Source organism: Penicillium macrosclerotiorum (genome assembly GCF_028827735.1).
Source record: "Penicillium macrosclerotiorum strain IBT 26536 chromosome Unknown utg000001l_segment0_segment0, whole genome shotgun sequence".
NCBI classification, from domain to species: domain Eukaryota; kingdom Fungi; phylum Ascomycota; class Eurotiomycetes; order Eurotiales; family Aspergillaceae; genus Penicillium; species Penicillium macrosclerotiorum.
The window spans coordinates 1070063-1092680 of record NW_026643081.1 but is presented as its reverse complement, the minus strand read 5'-3'; the positions used below and the strand labels follow the sequence as shown (position 1 = coordinate 1092680).

The window sequence follows — 22618 nt, the reverse complement described above, 5'->3', positions numbered from 1 at the left end:
TACCTGTTTGAGAGTAACCCAGAACTCTACCAATCGACTATGATGACCCAAGGCTCCTCTTTCGGCCATGCTACTTACCCAACCCCCTCCCCAACGGCTATCGTGCATTGCCTCGTGCAAAAGTCGCCGATGGATCCCAGTCACGCCCTCCAGCCGACGAGCTCGGCGGTCGGGGCCCACTGAAACTCATTGATGGCCGCGTATAGCGGGCTTCCTGCCCAAAGTGTACGCTTCGGTCAAATGTAGGACTGGGACTGGCCACGGGACTCTGCCTGTCCATCATCTGGGACGGGGTGGGCGATCGCATCATGCGGCTGGGACTCGGCGACCGCATCATATGCCCGGGAGACGGGGTCCGCATGTAGGTCTCATTGGTCTTGATGGAGGTCGTTAGCATCTCGAAGCCCTTAGAGTCGACGTAGCGGTTGCGGGCATCCGCTGAGACAAATTCGTTGCGTCGGGCGAATCCGCGCTTGTACAGGTCCAGCCAGCCTGCGAACATGGAAGGACGGGCAAACAGGATGAAGTTCCAGAACCCGACGAGCGAGAGAAGATAGACCATGGCGAGCAGAGTGGCCTCGTTGGGCCCTAGGGAGGACGCGTATTTTTCGCACGAGGCCTTGTCTCCGCCAATGGCAAGGCAGGCGAGCCACTCAGCGGCATTTTTCAGGTTGGTCTCATTATTGGGATCAGTCTGATTGTCGAGGTTAATGAAAACAACGGCGAAAAAGATAACGTTTCCAATGATGATCAGCACCAATGCAACCCCACGCCACTGCAGTTGCAGTACACGGCGCACCCGGCGATAGGCTTGCCGTGCTGTCACCGTGCGCACACTAGACGTATACGAGGGCAAACCGGAGCTGTTCTCGGTGGTGGAGGCGGATTTGTCGAAAAGCGAGCGGAGGTAGACGTGCATACAGTAGCCCATAGTGGCCAACTGCAAGACCAGGGCTGCAGCTGCAAAAGCCATGATTGGATACCAGTAGTCTTGTGCCCCGTGCTTGATGTTAATATGGCAGATCTCACCAAACCGGAAGGATACTCCAGTCAGGATCAGCATAACCGTGATGCCAATGGCAGGAATTCCAAATCCGCAGATGAAGGCTCCCCACATGAACTTCAGCCCCAAGACGACTTCCCAACACACCTGCAGGTGGAATGCGAGTGTTCGGATAAAACTCCAGATCACGACCATCCAGCCGCCAAAGAGGAGGAAGGAACCCGAAAAGGCGCAAGAAAGGTCGGTGTACATATCATTAGGCGTAATATCGTTATGGCACTGCTCCGGTTTAGCCCCAAGAGGAATAATGAAGGCAATCTGGAGAACTAGTCAGCACCAAGCTCTCTTCTCTGTTTCTGTGCGGACGCGGGTAGTGCTTGACTTGCCTCCATGATACAGATGCCGATTGTGAAACAAATACTCAGGTAGTGTCGATTTGTCCATTTCACGGGAAGAACAGCGTAGGAGATGAGGAGAAAAATGCAAAGAGGAAGAATGGCGACACTGATCCAACTGGCAACATCAACTCGTTTTGCCGTATCTATGGGTGATGTTAGATATTAATAGATTTGAATGGCACTGGGGTCGATCACTGACTATCGGCATACCGCCAGTCGGAGAGAGGGCATGGTAAGCAACAGGATACGGCAGTGCCGTTAGGGCCGATGTTGGCGATTGTTTCACAGAATCGACCGTCAATGACTAGGGAAAAAAATCGTCAACAGCTAGCTCAGACGTCGTGCCCTACTTCTTCGGGGGCCATAGATCACATACATCCACCTGTCTCAGGAAAATGACTTTCCTGCAGAAACACGCCAGGACAATAATTGTGTGCGGTGACCATGATGAATTATTCGTTGAGCAAGTCCGGCATGTCCCCAGGACCCAGGGTATCTAACGCGCCAGCGCGACGAGACCGAGCGCGCAATGCGCAACCAAGGATTGTCTAGAAGGATCTGGGGAAGAAGATAATAGAAAGCGGGGGGCAAAAGGGGAGGATAAGATTAAAGCAGAGTGGGTGTCCCCCCGATATACATAGTCAGTCCAGATTCAGACAGGGGGGACCCCCGAGTGGACTTTGTCAGAGAGGGGGGTCGAAGCTACGAGTGGATCAAATCGAGCATGGCCAGAGCCGGGGCCCTTCGAGAGCATCGCCGCGTCGCCGTCGCGGGCTAGCGCTAGCAAGACAAAAAGAAGTGGGTCAACTTTGGTTAAACCGACGGAACGAATCCAACAGCAAAATAGAACAGGGCCCGTTCTCAGCCCACGAGCACACGAGCGGGATGGGGACGCGGACAAGCCCTTGGGACTATGATTGGAAGGGGAGTTACACACGGTCCCCTCCGCCTCCTTCGAAGAACTCAATTCCTATGGACGCTTGGCAGGCTTGAAGCAGGGGGGAGGGGGGCGACTCAACAGTCAGCCAGAGGGGCTCCGTAAAGAGGAGAAGAGAGAACCCTGGTCGAGTGCTGAGTGGTGGACCGCCGTTAAGAACGGCCTGGAGGGGAAGACGGGACAGGGTTGAGCCTGGGAGCCCACCAAACTGGTTAGTTCTCGTTGTGAGTCTGGTTCGGACGGTAATTAGGGTTGACGCAAAAAAAGACGAAGGAACACAGGTGTGGAAGCGAGCCGCAGGGGGCAAAGATCTTCGTACAACACGGCCTTCTTTTCTACGCGATCGGCACGAGAAGAGGATCATTAACCGTGCCAGGTATCAACGAGGACAGCTTTGGCTAGTCCATCCAGAATGGCATCCATGGTACATCGAAGTTTATGGTTAGTCTGGAGTAGGACCGGAGTTTCCACGGTCGCAAATGGTTCTGGAAAACAACTGCCGAGCTCCCACTAAAATGCTAATAACATGGGTCCCGTTAATTGCAGAACCACGTTTGAACCACGTTCAGATCAGGTCCGCAAGTTGCGCCATAGTACGGAGCACTCGTTCCATGGGGTTGATGCCGTGCATCGACGATGATAACCCAACCCATGTAGTTCAGGGGGATAGAAGAGAAAGCTGAAGCATAAAATTGATCGGAAACCACCGAAGTTGACCCGAGCTTGCCTCCCTCATCGCCACTAGAGGGGATGTCTGTGCAACGATTAGGGATACACAATGTGACAAAGGAAGAGACAGCGACGGGGGCAAACTTCGCAAAGCCGTTATGCTGCTTTGATACACATATCCAGACAGCCTGGAGGTATGTTGTCTCGGTTTAATTTAGCCACCCTGCACACAATGGCCGACGAAAAATGCCCAGAGAATGGCAATGTTTCGGGAAACTCAGGCCGCCCGGATCGAGGCTGGTCAAAATCTAGAGCGAACTTTGTCCTTACATGTTCTTCTGGGTTCCACTCTCAGCCTCGTGGAGTCGAGAAAGAGGAGATACAAGTGACGATTGTAATGAAATGAATAGCACTAACGCGCGACTGCTAACCAGATACAGTCCGTAGTCCACTCGGAGATTTAGAACCGTTTTGGGAAGACCCTGGTCTGTGCGGCCTGTCAATCTATTAGCCCTGCAATGTAAACGGACACGATAATTCATTAATAGGAGAATATCCAAAAAATCCTTAGGTAGATTTGGTCCACAGTTCTGGCCACGGGGATCGTGTTCCTGGCTTATTCTAACGAGTGGTTGCGACACCTCGCCAGCCGATCACGGGAACACAAACATCAGCCCGTGACACCAACGAGAATCACGACTCTTCTCGAACACGATTCTCTCCACTGCGAATCCAAGATCCCAGCTCGACATCCCGGACTTTCTCAGATGAATGCATGATTCAAAATCCTCGTCAGCTCCGCTCTGTTGCGCCAATTGCCAAAGCACTGTAGCACTGCTTCCTGGTGATGCTCGCGCCAATCCACCCAATCACCGCCACGAGTCCGCCTCAGACCGTGATCGCCCCTGGCATTCGTTGCACTCGCGGCCAATGACATCCGCGGCGGACCTTTTCTGACATGATCGTGCCACAAATAACATGGATGTCAGTTGACCTGTCGAATGGGAGAAGCCTGGACTCCTCAGCAACCAGGATCCTGGAGAAAGGCAGAGAGCGAAGAGAAGCCATGGTGAGACCGTACCTATCAACCGTCACCATCCCGGCACGGCCTGCATATAGACCCATCAACCTCATTGACGTCAGCATCAATTTGCGATTCCATAAACCATCAAGACAGGCGCAGCGGCGAAACTAATACCCACACCCCACCCTGATCACACTCGAACCGCCACGCTAGTATGGCTGTTCTTGATCTTATCTCTTCCTTTCGTGATTTCTTTGGCTGGTAGCTGTAGCGGACTTCGTCTAAACACGAAGTGGCGAGAAGTGGCACGAACACACTTCACGCGCAATCCTTGAATTGCCAATCAGGATACCGCATCGTGTTTTGCCCAGCATGTCCATCGACGAACCAGGTCGATCACCCTGTTCCCCAGACCAACTTAATCGCTGCCGTCTACTCAAGGTGTTATCTGCCTGCCCGGCCGCTGGCGCCACGGAAACTGTATTGAGTAAAGGGGCCAGCAAGTGCGAAAATAGGTAGGACATGATACCCCAGACCAGAGGGATAAAGTGAACGTAAGGTGGGATGTAACACCCCCAGCGTGAAACTGACCTGACACTCTGTCGAGTGAATTACCGATAGATTTCCAGTCGTGTTAAGACCTATCAAAATGAAGAAATTATATAGTGATTCTGCGCAGAGAGCGGTAAAATTTTTGTCACTCAGATGAGTCAACTTGTTATATGAGAATATGGAAAGGGAAGTTTCCGACCTGGTTCGATCCGCCATCGCATGGTTGACGAAACCAACGGAAAGAAGAGACAAGATGCACCCGCCCTTTCCAGACAGCCCGGGTTCTCGCGAAGCATCGAATTGTTGGTCCTGGGCGACCTTATCAACAAGACCCATTATGGAAGTTCCATATCGATCATCGGAAGCATTCTTCTTTCCTAAAACCGACTGCTCCCAAAGACGAGGCACTGGGACTGCGACACCTGACAAGGGCCCGCAAACGATATTGTAATGAAGCCCTGAGACATGCTTAGGGGCGCCAGAATTCGGGACCAAGGCTGGCTCGATATTTTATTGAGCTGGCTGAGAAATACGTTCGGAAGATTGGGGGTGTTAGAGTACGAGTGCACCTGTCAGCCATAAGCATTTTCTACACTTTTTGAGCAACCTAGATTTTATTTCATTGAACTCTGTCGAAAGAGAGAGATTCTGTGACACATCGCCTGGCCGGCGAGTCCCTTAGGAGGTCTCTGGATCTCTTTGCGATCCCTTTCTCCTCATTCGCTTCTCTCTTCCTATTTAGTTACCACTCGCGATCATCCCATAGATCTTCTCTTCCCGAATATTCCATATCACTTCCCATAGTATCTTCATCTTTCAAGTTTGTGGAATTTTACAGACTACCAACCTTTTCTCCTATGATCTCCATCCGATATAGTACCTGCCGGTCTGAAACCTTGTTACGAGAATGATAGCTTCCACATACACTTCACAGCCAGGCTGTGTATTGATGCCGGTCTCAGTGATCTCCTCAATGGGGTTTGAATGCACAAATGATGGAGACAAGTGAGATGATCTTTATCCTCGACCTGACACTCTTACACTTGCAGCCGATCTCTGTACGTCGTGTCAGCACATCATGGTACTGCTCTGGCACGGTACGTTTCAAATATCGACTCGGACGCGCTTCAGATCTTTGTTGATGAATGAATCCTCCAGCTTCCTGGTAGAAGCCTAGGAAACCCGTCTCTTTCGTTGCGTACAGATAATTTAGGTAGATGTGCATGGCATATGTTACATAATTTCCGGGTATGTGTTCACCCACTACATCCCGCAAAGGCCATCTCCTCTATCAAGCAATGGTAAGTAGCCTCTGAGAACTTCTTCTGCAATCGCAATCGCAATGTTAATACCCGACATGCCGGCGCCGATAGATCAGGATATTCCTAACCCCAGACATAGCTCCGGTGTAGCTCTCATATTCATCTATCGTGGTTCTCGATTTGAGTTTGGGGAAAGATCCAGATCTACCCTCGATGAGATTAGATCAGATTAATCAGGATCAAGCTTCGATCAACTCAATCAAGTTCCTTCGCCAGGCTTCCTCCAGTTTTTGATCTACACCCATGCAACTTCCGTTATGTCCTCGCACAATAGGCGCGAGTTTCATATATGCCTAGACTCGTCGCCTTACCTGCTTCTCGCCCGCAATGATCGCCGTACTGTACCCGGCATTTCTAATAACGGCATGCCGGGGGAGATCCGATACTTCGCGGAGGTAATTAATAGCTGATCGCGCTGAGAACGCGGAGCAAAGGCCGGTTCGGTAAACCTTCCGCGGCGTGGGGGGAAGTGATGCCTATTGGTGGGGGCGTGGGCGCGGCGGTGACGGGATTGGCACAGCTTCGCGGAAAAAACACACGCTCTTCACGATGTAATGCGCTTTGCGGGAAAGCAGAGCCGAAGCAGGAAAGATGATACTGTTATCGATTGGGACAATCGACTATATATCTAGACGTACAGATAGATTGGCGGCTTGCATGCTTATTTCTGGTGAGCCGAGTTCATTTCAGGATGGCAGGCCGACCCGGGCATCCACCTTAACAAGCTCGGGAGCTAGTGCATAACTAATTACGGACAAGGTTTGCCCTGAACCGGCTGCGCGCTCGGAGGTGATGCAACCGCGTCCAACAACAGGGCAACTGGACCGAGCAGGTGCAGAATGCTCAAATTACTGGGAAACAGAAGAGAAAAATCTCTTTTTACATGCTCGGAATCCCGATCACTGTTTTCTATTAAACACTATTGCAGGTTCCCCGAAATTATTAGTTCCTGTCGGGACGCTAGAGCGACCACGGGAGGGGAATCGTCGTTACACTCGTCTCTCATGGCCGAAACGGCAGTCTGGTGGATTGTTCGTCTAGCTGCACCGCGGGGTCGAAGCCAGCGCTTGCAGATCAAGATCAGTTCATATGGACTGAGGGGCCCAAATGTTGAAGATGGGGGTTCGTTGCACTCTGTTACAACCCGAAAATGGAACGAACAATCAATGAATGGTATCCATGATCACAGGGAACTCGCCACGCTCACCCCTTTTGCGAAGGATTTCGATCGCAGGAAAAGATCCGAATGAAGTCTGGGAAGATTTCGCCAGTCTATTATATAGGTGGATATGTGCCTAGGAGGTTTGACTCGAGTCTTCTTTTGGCTCAATTTCAACCCGCGACAACCCAGGCTCAACTCCCTGCTGAATGGAGAAGACTCTCATCCCACCCCCACTCCTTCAGCAATTGCTGCACACGGTACTCAGTCGCCCATCCGAGATCAGCCTCGATAGCTCGTAGGAGTCGAATCGTGGCCCGGCGCTCGCGCGGATCTGTCAGGCACTGGCCCGCGACAAATAAAGGCTGCAAAGCGTGGATTCTTACGCTCCCATCTGGGCGAGCCAGTCCAATACTAACAATCTCCCGGCTATGGTACCCAATCTCGGCCTCTATGGACCGGTACGATTGCAGCCGCAGGGTGATGGTGCTTCGGCGACTGGTGCTCTCATATGGCTTGTTGATGAGCAGGAGAATGCGCGCCATGTGGTAGTGCTGCATGGTCGAGGCGCACATCGGAATGCTATACCATATTTCCTGCAGCGTAGCGAGGTCCTTCGCTTCTTCGGCGGGTCGATAATGGGAGATCTGGGACGGCTCGATCCGCGCGCATGGCTGGAAAGTGTTCGGTAGGCCGTTATACCAGGCGTCAAGCTCAGCTTCGAGTCGATACCACCGCTCTAGGAGGACTTGCTGCGAAACTCCTAGGGGCCCACTCTCGACTGATCGGTTGTCATTCGCATTAGAGTTATCACCGGAGCTGATGAAATTGACAATTTTGGACAGAATCCAGATGAGAGCATTGCAGATGAGATCTTCTTTCATTATACCGTCACCTTCTGGGTATCCTGCAGCACTTGTATTGCTAGGGCGCACAAAGCCCATGTGATCAAGCTGCAAGCCGGCTTCTGTCCAAAGTGCAATATCATCCGTGTTCAATCTCGTCTGGCATTCGTTGATAACTAAACATCATTAGGCACACACTTTATTAAAGACCTTTGACGAGAGCACAACTCACATGCAGCTAGATAGTCCTGTCGCGCAAAGTTCCAGAAGGTCGCCTTGCGCGCCTTGGAAAGACGTGACTTGTTGAACGACTGATACGGGCTATCTCCATCAGGGGAGCTCTGGTCAACTGGCATGATCCCAACCTCGGCCATATCAAGCAGGGATTTGACACCGCTCAAATGACGATTCCAGGCCGGGCCTGTCGCATCGAGAAATTCATATATTGACAAAATGGCCGTTGCCGCCAATATTTCGTCCGAATGTACGCCTCGGGAGAGCCGACTGTTAGACACTCGCCGACGACGCTTACGAGGATTCTCTGCATCATCACAGGGTTTAGTCGCGTTCCATTGTCCCGACGCCTCGGAGTTATTTTCGGGAAGCGCGCCGGAAGTATCAGGTTGCAGCTCTTTCATCAGCAGCTGGATGGCTTTTTCATAATATTTTGCGCCATGCCAGAGGAAGTTGTTGTCTTTTTCAGGCCATACTTCCATGATGGCTTGTCGAGAGCATACCCCGCCCATCTTCGCCTTGGCACCTTTCACCCGACCTAGTTGCTTTGCGGCATATGCGCAGGCTGCATACTTGAGCAGCGGATTCGACATCGCTCTGACTGGAACATATGAGGCGAAGTACGTGCCCAAATCGAATAGATCCATCCTAAAACGCAATGTTAGGGATCTTCCAACAAGGAGTCCGCCAAGCAGATACATACCACAGCCCTGGCCCCTCGGTATAATGTCGCAACAGAAATGCGACTTCGAAATCGGTTTCAGTATTATTCACAAGGTGCTCTATTGTTCGAGATGGAGCAGGTCGAGACGGGAGGGAGGTGCTTCGTGAGTCGGGTGTCATGGAAGGGTCTACAGGAGGAGACAAGGAGTGCGACGGATTGAGGAGAAAGTTGATGTTTGTGTTGTTGCTGCTAGCCGATAGGGACATGGAGGGTGATGAGGGAGGAGGCATCGCACTGGTTCGTGATCGGTTCGAGGAGGGGTTCGGGGAGGGATATGAGACGCTGTCGGGGATGGATTGGGTCATGGGGGAGTAAGGGAACCGATCATGGCTGGCGACAGTCGACAGAGCCTCGAGAGTATGTGATCCTGCATCACTAGCCCTGGAGCCGCTGCCCCATCGTTGGTTCTGAGCTTGTGCCAGCGCGACAGCGCTGGATTCGGCAAGGGAGGTTTCGATGTCGTCGGCATATGGATCGGAATTATCGACGAAGATCACTGGCGGTACGATTAATGAACGGGGTGACCGGAGGGCAACAGCCTGGATGTCATGGGTGATTTACCGTGTTTAGGGACGTCCAGCCAAACACTGTCCTTGTCAAACGTGTTTTTATACGAATAGAACCCCTTCAGGTCCCCGCGCCCTTCAGGCGCTTCCTGGGGGTTATCGTTCATCGAGGCATTTTGCTGATGGCGAAACACAATTCCCTCGCTTGGCCGACACTCTCGGCCCCCTTTGCGACATTGTGAGCACTCAGGCTTTTGCTCATCACCTGTCAAGAAGGTTAGCCCGGGCGACGGTGGTACGCGCGCCGCAGGGGTGACATGGAGAGGGTGTACATTTGAGCTTGCGAGTCCGGCATGTCAAGCTGAAGTAAATTAGCCATAGACTGGACCTGCAGGGGTCCATCACCACTTACCAGCCGGTTCGGGATCGCATGCCGGGCAAAGGCGCAGGCGCGACATCGGTGGGGGAGTCCCCGGGTGGAAAAGAAAGAAACCTGGAGACTTGCGGGGAGGGCAGGTGACCTGGGGACAAGGGCCGCGTTGGCCCCCACAACTCCGCCTTCCCTCTCGCTACTTCGCTACTCCCTCAATCACCTCACCACTACGCCTGGCTCGACAACACTCCTGAATATTACGGTCTCAATTGTCAATTGTATTCACCTCTATGGTAATTTCTGCTCCTGGGTGTTAGGAATCCCTGTGTTTTGTTCCGCCAAGGTATCGGCCTTCAAAGCGGGCCGGTCGGCTTTCCCGGCGGTGGTCTAAAAAGTCAAGAAGTCTAAGTCAGCGGAATCACGACACAGTTTAGCAAGAAACGGTCGTCACGCTTTGACCTTCCCTTTCTTGCGGCTAAGAAACTTGGGAACTGCATCTACTTACACCTCCGTCTACCGGCATAATCAGCCCGGTGATCCACTTTGCTTCCTTGCTACACAGGAACAGAATAGCTAGTCCACCATCAGCATCTGATTTGGATACATTGCCTGTTCTCTCAAGAGCCGGCACCTACCATAACCAACATCCCAGCCAGTACCTTCCTGCTTCAAGAGATTTTGATTGATCCGGGCTTGTCGCATCTCGTCCGTCAATCCCCGACCGCGCACCATCGGTGTATAAACCATGCCAGGACAGACGCAATTCACTCGGATATTTTCCGGGCCATGTTGAGCCGCCATTGCCCGAGTCATCTGAATGATGGCACCCTTCGTGGTCGGGTACAGGAGGCTTGGGTTTCCTCCCAATACTAAGAATCTATCCATCAATCAAGCTGTCGCAACAAAAGGAAAAAGTGATTAAACCATCACAAGCAAGGAATGAACGTACGACCGCTCACTGAAGACATATTCACAATGGCACCACGTCCGTTTCTTCTCATTTCAGGAACGACATGACGGCTCATGAGCATCATACTCGTCACATTGATCCGGAAGTCACGGTCCCACGCCTCCAAGTCCAGTTTCGTAGCATCCCCCATTGCTCCTCCAACTCCCACTAAGCGCAGTAAGAATAACGCTTGATCAGCTAAAATGTCTTCCGAATCTGATACCGACTATTCGGTTGGGTGAAAGCTCACCGATATTCACCAAGATGTGTACAGTGCCAAAAAGCTCGACTGTCCGTGTCACGGCATTCTGGCAGCTTTTTTCATCAGTCACATCAGCCTGGATGACTTCAGACGTGCCACCTTCCAGATCGATCATGCGCTTGGTCTCTTGAGCCCATTCCACATTGTAGTCCACCAGTGCCACCTTGGCCCCTTGTCGAGCCAGCAAGATTGCAGTCGCGCGGCCATTGCCGATTTCGCCTGTGATTTGTTTAGCCGGCTATAAGTCGTGGTGAGAAGCTCATAATTCGGCGCTCTTACCAGCCATTCGGGAGCCAGAACCTGTGACAATGGCTATCTCACCTGAAAAATCAAAGGCGTTTGATACCTCCCTTGTAGCCATAGTGTCGATTCGTTTTCGAATTGAGTTCTCTTGTCCGATTCCTATCCTTAATTTGCATATACGTATCCTTGTTCACCGTTGAGCCTTTTATAAGCCCCTCGGGTTTTGAAAGGTTAATACCAAAAATCGTGAATTGTATACGATCAGGGCCATACCGGCCATTCGCCGAATGCCCGCTTTCCGAAGTGTCACCAGCGAGGTGGGGAATGGGGGCCAGGAGTGGAGATGGAACGACCGCATGACCGGGGAGCGAGCTAAGCTGCTAAAGGATCCATGGAGCATTCACTCGCCAATCTCGGACAATGCGCGAGTCAGTATAGTCAACATAGCGATAGAAGGCACAGTGGGGCTTGCGGCAATTCGGCTCCTCGCTTCCACAAAGTCTTCCGAGGTCTATGGGTCAAAACGTAAATACAAAATGATAGCGAGGAATTTTGACTTATAGGAGCTGGTAAACTAAATAATTTCCAGAAAATAGTTGATTACTTAGGTAAAAAATAGCTATTTTATCTCTTTGAAAAATGTTCATTCACTGTGAAAGCCAGAAATCAAACCATTCCACGATGCTCTTTAGGCTCTGTTCTTTAACATAACCTAGAATATTCATCAGCCTCGTCTCAATGCTGCATCAAATATATTGAATTTTCTTACGCTCGTAGGCATCTTCCATATTCCCTCGCAAAGCAAACCCATGCTCAACGCCTGAGAAAACCTGGAGCTGATAGATTTTCTCTCCAGAATTCAGGACGTCGACTGCAGCGCGTCGTGCTTCCTGGTTGAAGGTATGGTCTTCCTTTGCACAGGACAAGAACAAAGGCTCTATACTTTTTCTCAGCTTAACCACACGGTTATATACACAGTGTATATGAGCTTGTTTGAAAAACATACTGTGTATATTTGCAAAATGCGACTCTTTCAAGAAGGCCGGGTGAGCGAACGCACCAGCACTCACAGTATCCATCGCCAGCTCATTACAAACATAGGGTGCCCCGAAGCAATATCTGGATTATAAGAGCATCATAAGAGCCATCCAAATGCCCCAGAGGTATATTTGCAATCACACTTACCCAACACATGCGTACTTGGTAGATGGTTTCCCATAGATATGCTTCACTTCCTCAATCCACTGTGGGACTGCTTCATCTGCAAAGGCCATATGCTTTTGCTTCCATGCCTCATAGTCAAAACCAGGATTTGACCGGTCGTGCCTATTTCGACGATGTTTCCAAACCGGATCCTGGGGCTAAGTTAGCTAAACCAGAACGGCAAACGGATGAAGTTTCTAAACCATACACCTCGAAAGTAGTCCAAGCCAAGAACTAGATATCCTGCATCCGCAAATCCATCCATTACCAGGAGCCCGTTCGTAAACATTCCCCAGACATCGGGGAAATAGAGCAAGATATTGCCGTTCGCTTTTGATGCCTCCGGTTGTATCATATAGGTTTCCACCCCTGAAATGGTCACAAATTTACCCCGAGGCTTACCCTCATGCAGAGTTCCTTTCAAACAACACGGACCTGAGGGCTTCGCAATCCATGCGTCGTCGTTGCTGGTAGCTTGAGAAAGAGTCATTTTGAAAGAAGAGGTGTCTTTTTGGGTGGGAAAGGAAAAAAAAAAGATACTTTTGATCCCTTCAATCTTTGGTTTCCAGCAATATGGACGATTCATCCATTCTCAACGCTACTTATCCTAGTGCTATGCTCCCCAAACTCCAGAATCTTCCTTGGTTGTTCCTTCGGCCATTTGCCGGTGACAGACTCAGCTGATGCACCGGAGTTTGGCCGATGCTAGAATTGGGTGGGGATGGCGTGAATCCTGGCCACGCTTTTGGCCTTGCCGGTGGATTCTCCCCGCAGTCCGCACTCGGCTTTGCAATCAACAAACCGGGGAAGCAAATAAGGGAACAATGTACGTACCGCCCTATATCTGGGGGCGGGACCCCGAGCGGGAAAAGGATTCTTTTTAATTTTTCCCTTTACTTCTGAGCTCTGCTTTTGTCGACTTCTTATCCTTACGATATAGCTGTTGTTGGTAGCAGGTTTTTCTGTCTAGCATGGCGAGCGCTGTAAAACGAGATTTGCATGACAATATGGAGATCGAAGATTTGCGTCGAGCGGACAGTGCTCAGCAGGTTGATGACATCGAGAAAGCCAAAGAACATTCCTCATTCGAGGTATGTCGACACTTAGCACAGAGCTAGGGACTCGGTACTTACTGTGTGAGACGACTATAGGCCGACGCGGTAGGCTATAAAGAATATCGAGAGGGTCTTCATATGGTAATTTCCAAGAAAGAAGTCAGTTCAAAGCTTGTTTCTCCAGTCTTTCTTTTTTTCTGTGTTAATCGGGTCATAGAACTCCAAAATTCGCTGGAAGATTGACTTGGTCATTCTTCCCATTTTCCTCACTACGCAAGCCTTGCAGTTCATGGATAAGACCGCATTGAACTATGCAAATCTGTTTGATTATCAAACAACATTAGGGTTAGAAGGTCAACAATTCAATTATCTTTCTGCAAGTAAGTCATCGATATTACTCTTTGCTATTTTGTCGCTCCAAAACCAACATCCTGCAGTGGTCTATGCTGGGTACTTCTTCGGCCAGTATCCCAGCGGCTGGTTAATTGGACGATTCCCAGCCCAGCGTGTCCTCGCAGTTAGCATCTTCCTTTGGGGCCTGATGGTTATCATCCTCACTCAATGCCGTACTTATTCAAGTGCCCTCGCTGTCCGTTTCATAATGGGACTTTTCGAGGCAACCGTCACTCCTGGCCTGACCCTCATGACTGGTTTTTGGTATACCCGTCAAGAGATCCCACTTCGCCAATGCATATGGTATTCTTCCCTTGGATGGGGGGGCATTATTGGTTCGTACATCTCCTTTGGAATCGCAAAGCTTCCCGCGGATTTTACGCCTGCGCGCTGGGAGCTCATCTTTTACATTCTTGGCTCTGCAACCTGCCTCTGGGCCTTCGTGGTCTTCTTTGCTTTGCCAGACTCTCCTTCAAGCGCATTCTTCCTATCAAAGACAGAGCGTCTCTTGGCTGTCAAGCGTGTCGCTGGTAATGAGACAGGAATCAAGAATAAAACTTTTAACAAGAAGCAGGGTCTTGTTGCGTTTGTGGATCCTAAGGCCATTTTGCTTTTTGTCTCAGTCTTTGCTGCTGCCATTCCAAATGGAGTGATCAATTCCTTCTCTACTATTATTATCAAGGATATGGGCTTTCAACTGAAAGAACAACAGAACTGAAGTCCGTCGGCGATGCCGTGCAGATTGTCGCCTTGATAATTGGCGGTATTATCACACTAAACGTCCCTAGCTCTCGGCTGCTCACCGCAACAGCTGCAAACATTCTGTGTACTGTCACCGCTGGCTGCATGGCATATTTACCCCGGTCCCATACCTGGTCGAGATTGGTATGCTTTTGGCTAGTGAACAGTCAATCAGTGGGATTCACGGTCTCGCTGGTCACGGTATCCTCGAATATGGCCGGTTATACACACAGAGCAATGGCGAACGCCATGGTATTGTAAGTTGAACTTTGGAACATTCAAGTGACTTGAGAATGAGCTGACGGGAACTTAGCACCGCCTACTGCTGGGGCAATTTCGCTGGTCCATTTGTCGTCAAAGCATCACAAGCACCCGAATATAAGGGAGCTACTATCGGTCTGCTTGTTGGATATTTGATCAAAGCTGTTTGTCATCTTGGTTTACTTGGTATGCCTTCATAACCATTCTTCGGGCATCTTGTAGTGGGCTAATTCTTCCAAGGTTACATGTTTGCTGTCAATCGATATCGTGATTCGCACTACGGTCCCCCAGACAAGGCCCAGAGTGATGAGGCAGGTATGAGGGACTGTACTGAGTTCGAAAATAAAGACTTCCGATATGTGTTGTAATCGTAGAGTGGAATTGTTTATCATATAATTATTATTAGGATACTTGAAGCTGACATTATTCAAATATTTGACTCTTGATGAATCTCCCGATTGCCTACACAATAGCTCAGCAAACCTGTGGAAATATTTGGTAAAATCATCAGAGTATATATTTGCAATACGTAATATAGGTGTTCCAGAATGAATTATAATTTAAAGTACAGCATTATTCAGGCATTCTCTAAATCAAGGTCAAGTCGGATATGAGGATCCAAGCTCGAGCCCATCAAAGTAGATCGTGCCTCGGGACTTAGAATATCCTGGGCATCGAGCATAGGACCCGACCCATAAGAAAAGTCCTGGCCAGGAAAAGCTGGGAGCCACATGTCCAACTGTTCCAGGATATTCCCGGTAGACGCCGCAACCTCCTCATTGCGACTCGCATTGTGGGTATAATTCACCAGCAAATCGTCAGAAAAGCCAACAAAAGGGACTCTTTCTTCAAGCCTAGTTGTGATTCCAACCGGTTGCGATTGCAGTGCTTGTTCCTGTCTGCGACCCTCAACAGAAGGCCTTGTCGGGAACAGAGACTCAAGCTGTCTGGAAACCTGTCGATCTAGAATCTTCTTGATCCTCGTATGGATAATATCAATACTTCTGTTTAGACCCGGCATAGTCACTGCAGTGCGCTGAAGAATATCCAGCAAAAATTTCAGTTCCGCCCAAGTCGATTCGAGAGACTGGCTGCGCAGCACTCCATCTTCTGCAGTCTCCAGCTGGTATACGGCCGTCGTTGCAGCAGTGTACGTGCAGTAGCTGTTCATGTAGGTGATGTGATGGAATCCAAACGTGGCCACGTACATGTTCAGCAAATCGTAGATGGCGGTTGTTGAACCTCGGCATATCTTCCAGCTCTGTTGCGCTCTGCTAGAGGGCGAACTTTGTCTGCTGGAGACGTGGGGTCTGTGGAGAAGTATCATGGTGTTATGGTACATCAAGTTAAGTGAGGTGATATGCGGGGGTGGACTGAGGTCAGGAATGTTGTCAGGGGCAATACGAAGAAATAGCGGCAGATCTGACCACCATGCCCGTAGTTCCGTATTTATTCTGACGAAAGAACTTTGCCGTGAGTCTGACAATATGGATTTGCTACGATGTTGCGAGCTATAGAGCTCCAACATAACCTGGGTCAGGATCTTGCAGAGCTTGCACAACTCCGTAAAGCATGATATCACATATCCAGGAGTCGGTGGGTACACTGGGAGTTCAGCCGCCACAGGGTCAGGCCCATAGAAAGGTGCCCAGAGATCTCTGTCTGTGAAGTCATCCAGAAACTCCAAAGATACATGGTCAATGCCAGTGACAAAATTCGGCATCCGTCCTAGGTACAAGCTAATGTGTTTGTCCCAGGCGAACAAGCTCCAGAACAGCCGTTTTCGGATCTCGATATCCTCTGTGGAGAGCGAGGTAGAGTACTGGCGTAACTTATCCGGTGAAACATGCAGACCAATATCAATTGCCATGCGGAAAGCCATTCCAGAATAGAGCCATGCAGAAGAAGAGCGGCCGCATGCAATGTCACGCGCAGATTGCTGAAGCAGGGCTTGAATAGTACTCCAGACAATTTCAGGGGCACGGATGAAGCGACAGCTGTGTGCGTAGAGAACTTTGAGCAATGTTGCTGAGCAATAGGCAACAGCGCGATCACCGCGAGCAAATAGTGGCATTTCCCTTGTAAATGCCGGGCGGTACACGAACAGAAAACTTGGATGCAGCCAGCACCAATGCAGTTGGAGCAAGACACTGGCCAGCCCCTTGGGAACATCGACTTGAGGGGGAACTGAATCCAAATTCAGCGGCTCTAGCGCTTTCTGTTTAATCGCATTGGCGACAAGTGAGCGTCGAGCATCCCTATTACTTTGCTCGACCGTCGTCCTCGATGTACATAACGATGTCTCAGTAAGAAGTGGTTGGGATGGAGCCGCCGGTAAAGCCTCATGGATAGCCGATGTCTGATTGTGATAGCTTACGTCTCCGCGCTCATCCAGACTGATCGAGTTCCCATTTTGAGGACTGGCGACAGAATCAGTATATGGAGATGGTGATAGAGGCAAATTCTCTGTGTTGCTTCGAGAATTTTCGAGCTCGTGGATCCGAGCTTGTAGGGCACGCACGTATGCGATTGATGGTCCTTTTTCGTACTGGCAGGTTGAGCCAGCCGAGACACATGCTGTGCAACTCGGTGAGCCTCCGTCGCATTTACTTTTGCGTCTGCGGCAGTTGGAGCAGACAATCTTGCGATGTCGTGCCATCGCATAGTATGCTGGATGAAGAGAAGAGTGGCTCGAAGGGCTCAAACGGAAAAGATGGAAATCCGGGGGTTGTCCGTTCCCCGCATTTCAGCTTTCCCAGCCAATTGAGTGGACTGCTGAGAGCACCCGGTCATTCTAGATGTAATTATATGATCTCGTCGTTTGTTTTTCAAGCATCTGCTAACATAGATCGTTGTATTATCCACGTCCCCAGGACGTTTCACTTAAGTTACATACAAGTGTCACAGGTAAAGTGGCATATGCACAAGGGAACTGAGGAGATCGAAACAAAACCAAGGCCAAATCCACTGCCAAAAAAAATTGCAGATGGCCAGTGCGAAAATAAACCAGAGATGCGCTAGCATTTAAAACAAGACATTAAGCGGGGGAGGGTTTGAAAAAGGGGGTATAACAACACCACTCCCGAGAGAAAAAAAATGAACAAAAATGCTACTCACAAAGACTTGAGAGAGCCAAGGGGGATTTTGTGCAGAAGAGATAGATAGGTAAAGGTGTGTGAACATTGGGATATTCATTAGATAACTGGTGCGGTGGGGTTGGGCTGCCCCAAGGAGTTGAAGAGATACTCCGGAGGCAGGCGTTGCATGTCGGACGGTCGGTCCGTTCCAAACGATTGAGGCGCAGCGGCATAACCCTGGCGGCGTCGCTGAATCTTGTTCGCAATGACACCGGCAGCGACGATGAGGAAGACGCAGCCAAGTGCACAGCAGAAGGCTACAAGAACCACAATACCATTGGAATGGTGGGACGCTGGGTTTTCATGTTAGTAACAGTCGAATCAAAATAGAAGGCATAGATCTACTCACATTTGGTTGTGTAAGGGTTCTGGTTCTCGGTGAACAGCTGTGACATGCTGCCAGGCTCCCCATTGTACTTTGAGGAAAGGATAAAGGGGGTCACCGTGGTTCCGTTGAAAAGCGCTGCAGATGCCTTGCCGAAATCGGGAATGACAAGTTGACCCATAATCAACAGGGCCTGATCATTCTTCAGAGTCGAAACAGAGGAATGATCCTTGCTAAGAGGGAGGATCTCCATGCCACGTATGGTTGTGCCCTCGGAGAACAGAGAGCCTGGAGATTGGAATTTAGATCCATCGTAATTCAGAAGGAAGGCAGACCCATTGCTAGATGTGCCTCCTATCCAGAAGTTTGAATCATCCTCAATAGCAGGTGCAAATGCAGTGATCGTCCCCGGAACATTAGCGGGAGATGCACCCGAGAGTGCAGTCCAGGTCTCGGTTTTAACATTCAAGGTAGCAACAGTGGTCTTGTTGTTCCCAATAGTAATATCACCCACGGCATAGAGAGTGTTGGAGCTGGCAAAACTAAGCGCTAACACAGTACCACTGATGGATGAGCCTGGCCAGGTCCATGAATTCTGAGACGAATCGAGAGCGCAGACCGTTGAGCAAGGGTAACTGCCAGCAGAATCAAATTTACCACCAACAAAGATAACGGACGATCCAGGACGGCGGGCAATGGAATTGACGGTAGCGTTGGAGCCCTTGATCGCCGAGGGTTGGTTCGTCTTGAAAAGATTGCTGGACAAGTCATAGAGCACAAGACCACTGACATCCGACCCATCAACAGATCCAGACAGGTTGCCAGCAGCAAACAAAGTGTCATTGTACACAAGCATCGAGTTGATGGTCGAATTGCTGTACAACCCCTCAGGCAAACCAAAAACAGTCTGCGCGCTGCCATTCAAGAATGCGACATTCTGAATAGTGGATCCATTGCTGCTAACTGCAGTGAAGGAGCCACCGAGGATGGTGAGGTTTCGGTCGGAATCGATATCAAAGACACCGGTATTGATTCCAGAGCTTGATTGACTATGGTTCATGTTAATCGACAAAGGAACCAGAGTCAGGTCTTCGAGTTCTTGCAGCGATACAGCGCCACCAGCAGTGATACCATCGGTTGCAAGGTTGCCCGCAAGGAGAGTGGTATCGTTGTAGGCGGTAGCTGCAGACAGCTGGCCGGCAAACTCCATTTGAGTATCGTTGAGAGTCTGCAGCCAGGCCTTCTTCGACGGGACCCAAATGGCGAAGCCAGCGACATAAACAGCAGCGTGGTCATCAGTAGCGCGAATCTCATTGAAATCACCGCTAACGGCGATGGTGGTCTCGTTGATTGCAGGCGAGACACTCAGATCAATTGAGTAGACAGTATTGACAGGACCATTCAACCCATCCGCAAGTGCTGACCACTTCTTTGAAGAGAAGGAGTACGATGCCACATAGTTGAGACCATCGGCGCCACCGTCAGAGGTATCTGTGAACTTGCCTCCAACGTAGAGAACGTCGTTGAGAGTGGTCATAGCCAGCACCTCGGAGTTCAAACCGTTACCTGCCATTGCTGTGGCATTACCATCGGTGATGGACATGACGTTGCTGATCTTGCTATCCGAGAAGTTGCCCGCCACATAGATCACACCATCATTCTCAGCTAAACTCATAATCACAGCATCTTTATCGAGGGAGTTTCCAGCCTCGTTGATATCCGAGCTGTCGAGGTCGGTGGTACTGGCACTGGAGCTAGGGTTGTAGTCGTACAGTCCATTGAGTTGTCCGCTGGTAGTGCCGTTTATCAATTCAAAGCGGACCTTGGATGCCACGAGAGTGATATCTCCTTGGCCAGAGATGGGGCGAAGGGTGACACTTGGGCGGAATGAATCGCTGCTTGCATCAACATATCCAGAATACAGGGTGTCGTACTTGTCGTAGTCATTGGTCTGGTAGATGGTAGTCGGAGACGGCTGCGAAGCACTGGTACCTGTTGCGACCGAGGCAGTAACATTGGCCATGCCACGAGAGCTGCAAGAGCTATCTTGAACACATCCAGGGGTGTAAAACAGAATAGTGTAGTTTCCTGACTCTTTGATATCCGGATAAAAGACGATGGAGGTACTAGAGTCAGTCGAATCCGTCACCTGCGAGGACAAGTAACCTTCGTCTTCAACCGTCCAGGATCCGGTGTGTGTCGACTTGGAAGGATACTCAATACCCGCACAAGTGGGCTCATTAAATGCATCAACAGCGTAAGACAAAATCTGATCCTGGAAGACTTCAATGCCGTTCAAGCCAGCACCCTGGCCATACCAATCCAAAACTTCAATCTGAAATCCCTTCATGCCAACAGGGTTTACCAATGTGAAATCCCGATACTTCTCACTGGAGCTGCTGGAGAGTGGGCAAGATGAATCGCAGTGGATCTTGTTGCCCGAATCATCCGTGTAAGTCATGTTCATAATACCATCATCAGGCAGAGCCCGGAACAGGAAGTTCTTGGTGCCGCGTCCGTCCAAATGGGTATTATACAAGCGGACTTTGGTGGGGTTGAAAGTAAAATTGAAATAGGCCCGCCAATAACCAGGGGCATAGTCATGTAGCAACCAAGTCTGGCCCTCGGCCGCCTCGCCGCTGGTCGAACAGATGATGTTGCGGGGATCTTTGTATCCAGAGAGAGAGGTCTCGGCGTCGGATGTAATAGTCGCATTCTGCAAGTTGAGAATCTGTTTGCTGTTAGATGATGAGGTCGTGGTGTTGCCCAGTCCATCAAATGATCCTCCGAAGATGATATGGCCGTTATCGCCCTTTAAAATCGAGTTGACAGGGCCATTGAGGCCATCGAACGACAGATCCGTCCAGCCGTCGTCCGGAGACCACGCGAGCGCGTTGGAGACCTTCTTGTAGGAGAAATCTCCCCCGACATACACGCGATTGGTGTCCTGGTCGCACAACACGGCGGAGATGGAGCCGGTGAGACCGGTCAGGGCCGTGACCTTGGTGGTATTCGGATTGAACAAGGCAGCGCCCGGGGAATCGACTCCCCCGAGGCTGGTGAAATTTCCGCCGACAAATATGCCGGCAAAAGTTCCGTCTTTCTGGGTGAAGGCGCACATATCACGGATTTGCGAATCGGCGGATGAGAGGTTCGTGAGGATGCCATTTGGCAGCGCGGTGAGAATGGACGAGCCCCGGCGGGATGTGATTTCGGACTGGCCGACATATTCGTACAGTGAAACGCCATCGAAGTCTCCAGTGATAGCGACGCGGCCGAGCGAGGAGAGGTCGAGGTCGGGGGTCGAGACCGTCTCGAAAGTCAAGGCGTGGACGGTCGGCAGCAGCGTCAACAGAGTCGATAAGCCGGCCGCCGCGGGCCCATACAATGAAGAAGCCCTCATTGTCTAGGCTGCGACGACAGGCTGAGGCGGTGTAAACACTCCAATGGGAAGGTTGTGGGTGAGGAGAGAGGTTCAAAGGAAACGAAGTGAAGGTGTAGCCCCGAAGGGGGTTGACGTTAAGAATTCAGGAGACCGCGGGCCTCCACGCGTGGAACGAAAAGAACGTAATAAGGAATGTGGCAGAAAAAAAATGGAAAATCAAGAAAAGAATGTCGGCTGCATGTCGAGACCGAAGTCTCTTGCAGGGTAATCAACGAATGACTGGAATGGTTCGAGAGAGGGAGAAGGGGGGTTTGGGCCTTGGGGCTTTGGGTGAGAGTAACGAATTCGCCCAGCCAACACGCCAAACCCAAACGGGACAAATCAGACCAAACAGACCCAATCTGACGATTAATACGAGTGATTACCCATACGCCCAGAATACCCCTCAAATACCCGCTCGGCAGGGCCCTTCCCGTCCATTCCTTCCCATCCCGCCCAGCCCGATACACCCGCCATACCAGACCTCTAAGCCACGCCAACCAACGCGACCGGGGGCTTCCCTCTTCACCTCCACCGCCGCCCCCCCTTTAGCACCGCCGAAGCCAATCACCAGCTCCCAGCCCGCCCGCCCGTCCGCCTGGATTTGGGATTCCCGGTCCTACTGGGGGCCGGGATATGCTCCATCATGCCAGCCGGCTCATGACCTGTCGAAGAGCCATACTCCGGACAACGAAACCTAGTATTTTACATCTGTTTTCACAACCCACTGTTCAAAATGTCCTCTCAATAATCTAACAGTCTATCTCCAGCGATCATGAACCCGTGCAAGCATTACGTCGGCATGTCGGGTTGGTCCTCGAGTTGTATGAGGATCTACATCCCGGCTGCCTAGTCTGCCGGACCACCCTCCAACTTTGA

At 50.6% G+C, this 22618-nt stretch overlaps 8 protein-coding genes across 8 annotated transcripts; 2 read left to right on the top strand and 6 right to left on the bottom strand.

The window, feature by feature from the left end:
* Nucleotides 1-97: 97 nt before the first annotated feature.
* gprM lies at nucleotides 98-1847 on the bottom strand (the record flags this gene model as incomplete). Its single annotated transcript, XM_057072086.1, has 4 exons — nucleotides 98-1321; nucleotides 1390-1544; nucleotides 1601-1705; nucleotides 1778-1847. 4 exons carry the CDS (start codon nucleotides 1845-1847, stop codon nucleotides 98-100), a joined length of 1554 nt encoding a protein of 517 aa, XP_056938616.1.
* A 3731-nt stretch (nucleotides 1848-5578) lies between these two features.
* N7462_000359 (uncharacterized protein) lies at nucleotides 5579-6315 on the top strand (the record flags this gene model as incomplete). Its single annotated transcript, XM_057072085.1, has 2 exons — nucleotides 5579-5680; nucleotides 6133-6315. The coding sequence occupies 2 exons, from the start codon at nucleotides 5579-5581 to the stop codon at nucleotides 6313-6315; spliced, it is 285 nt and encodes a 94-aa protein (XP_056938615.1).
* A 943-nt stretch (nucleotides 6316-7258) lies between these two features.
* Nucleotides 7259-9805, bottom strand: N7462_000358 (uncharacterized protein; the record flags this gene model as incomplete). The annotated part of the gene is made up of 6 exons (XM_057072084.1): nucleotides 7259-8085; nucleotides 8142-8791; nucleotides 8847-9363; nucleotides 9429-9638; nucleotides 9706-9734; nucleotides 9786-9805. The coding sequence occupies 6 exons, from the start codon at nucleotides 9803-9805 to the stop codon at nucleotides 7259-7261; spliced, it is 2253 nt and encodes a 750-aa protein (XP_056938614.1).
* A 229-nt stretch (nucleotides 9806-10034) lies between these two features.
* N7462_000357 (SDR family NAD(P)-dependent oxidoreductase) lies at nucleotides 10035-11318 on the bottom strand (the record flags this gene model as incomplete). Its single annotated transcript, XM_057072083.1, has 6 exons — nucleotides 10035-10133; nucleotides 10252-10319; nucleotides 10382-10615; nucleotides 10696-10863; nucleotides 10946-11176; nucleotides 11237-11318. The coding sequence occupies 6 exons, from the start codon at nucleotides 11316-11318 to the stop codon at nucleotides 10035-10037; spliced, it is 882 nt and encodes a 293-aa protein (XP_056938613.1).
* Nucleotides 11319-11847: 529 nt separating this feature from the next.
* N7462_000356 (uncharacterized protein) lies at nucleotides 11848-12893 on the bottom strand (the record flags this gene model as incomplete). Its single annotated transcript, XM_057072082.1, has 6 exons — nucleotides 11848-11912; nucleotides 11970-12137; nucleotides 12207-12319; nucleotides 12386-12555; nucleotides 12612-12772; nucleotides 12839-12893. The coding sequence occupies 6 exons, from the start codon at nucleotides 12891-12893 to the stop codon at nucleotides 11848-11850; spliced, it is 732 nt and encodes a 243-aa protein (XP_056938612.1).
* A 481-nt stretch (nucleotides 12894-13374) lies between these two features.
* Nucleotides 13375-15221, top strand: N7462_000355 (uncharacterized protein; the record flags this gene model as incomplete). The annotated part of the gene is made up of 8 exons (XM_057072081.1): nucleotides 13375-13494; nucleotides 13555-13617; nucleotides 13676-13838; nucleotides 13896-14500; nucleotides 14572-14677; nucleotides 14768-14849; nucleotides 14906-15039; nucleotides 15094-15221. The coding sequence occupies 8 exons, from the start codon at nucleotides 13375-13377 to the stop codon at nucleotides 15219-15221; spliced, it is 1401 nt and encodes a 466-aa protein (XP_056938611.1).
* A 209-nt stretch (nucleotides 15222-15430) lies between these two features.
* Nucleotides 15431-17512, bottom strand: N7462_000354 (Zn(II)2Cys6 transcription factor; the record flags this gene model as incomplete). The annotated part of the gene is made up of 1 exon (XM_057072080.1): nucleotides 15431-17512. One exon carries the CDS (start codon nucleotides 17510-17512, stop codon nucleotides 15431-15433), a length of 2082 nt encoding a protein of 693 aa, XP_056938610.1.
* A 535-nt stretch (nucleotides 17513-18047) lies between these two features.
* On the bottom strand, nucleotides 18048-21718 carry N7462_000353 (uncharacterized protein; the record flags this gene model as incomplete). The annotated part of the gene is made up of 2 exons (XM_057072079.1): nucleotides 18048-18283; nucleotides 18340-21718. 2 exons carry the CDS (start codon nucleotides 21716-21718, stop codon nucleotides 18048-18050), a joined length of 3615 nt encoding a protein of 1204 aa, XP_056938609.1.
* Between the last annotated feature and the right edge of the window lie 900 nt (nucleotides 21719-22618).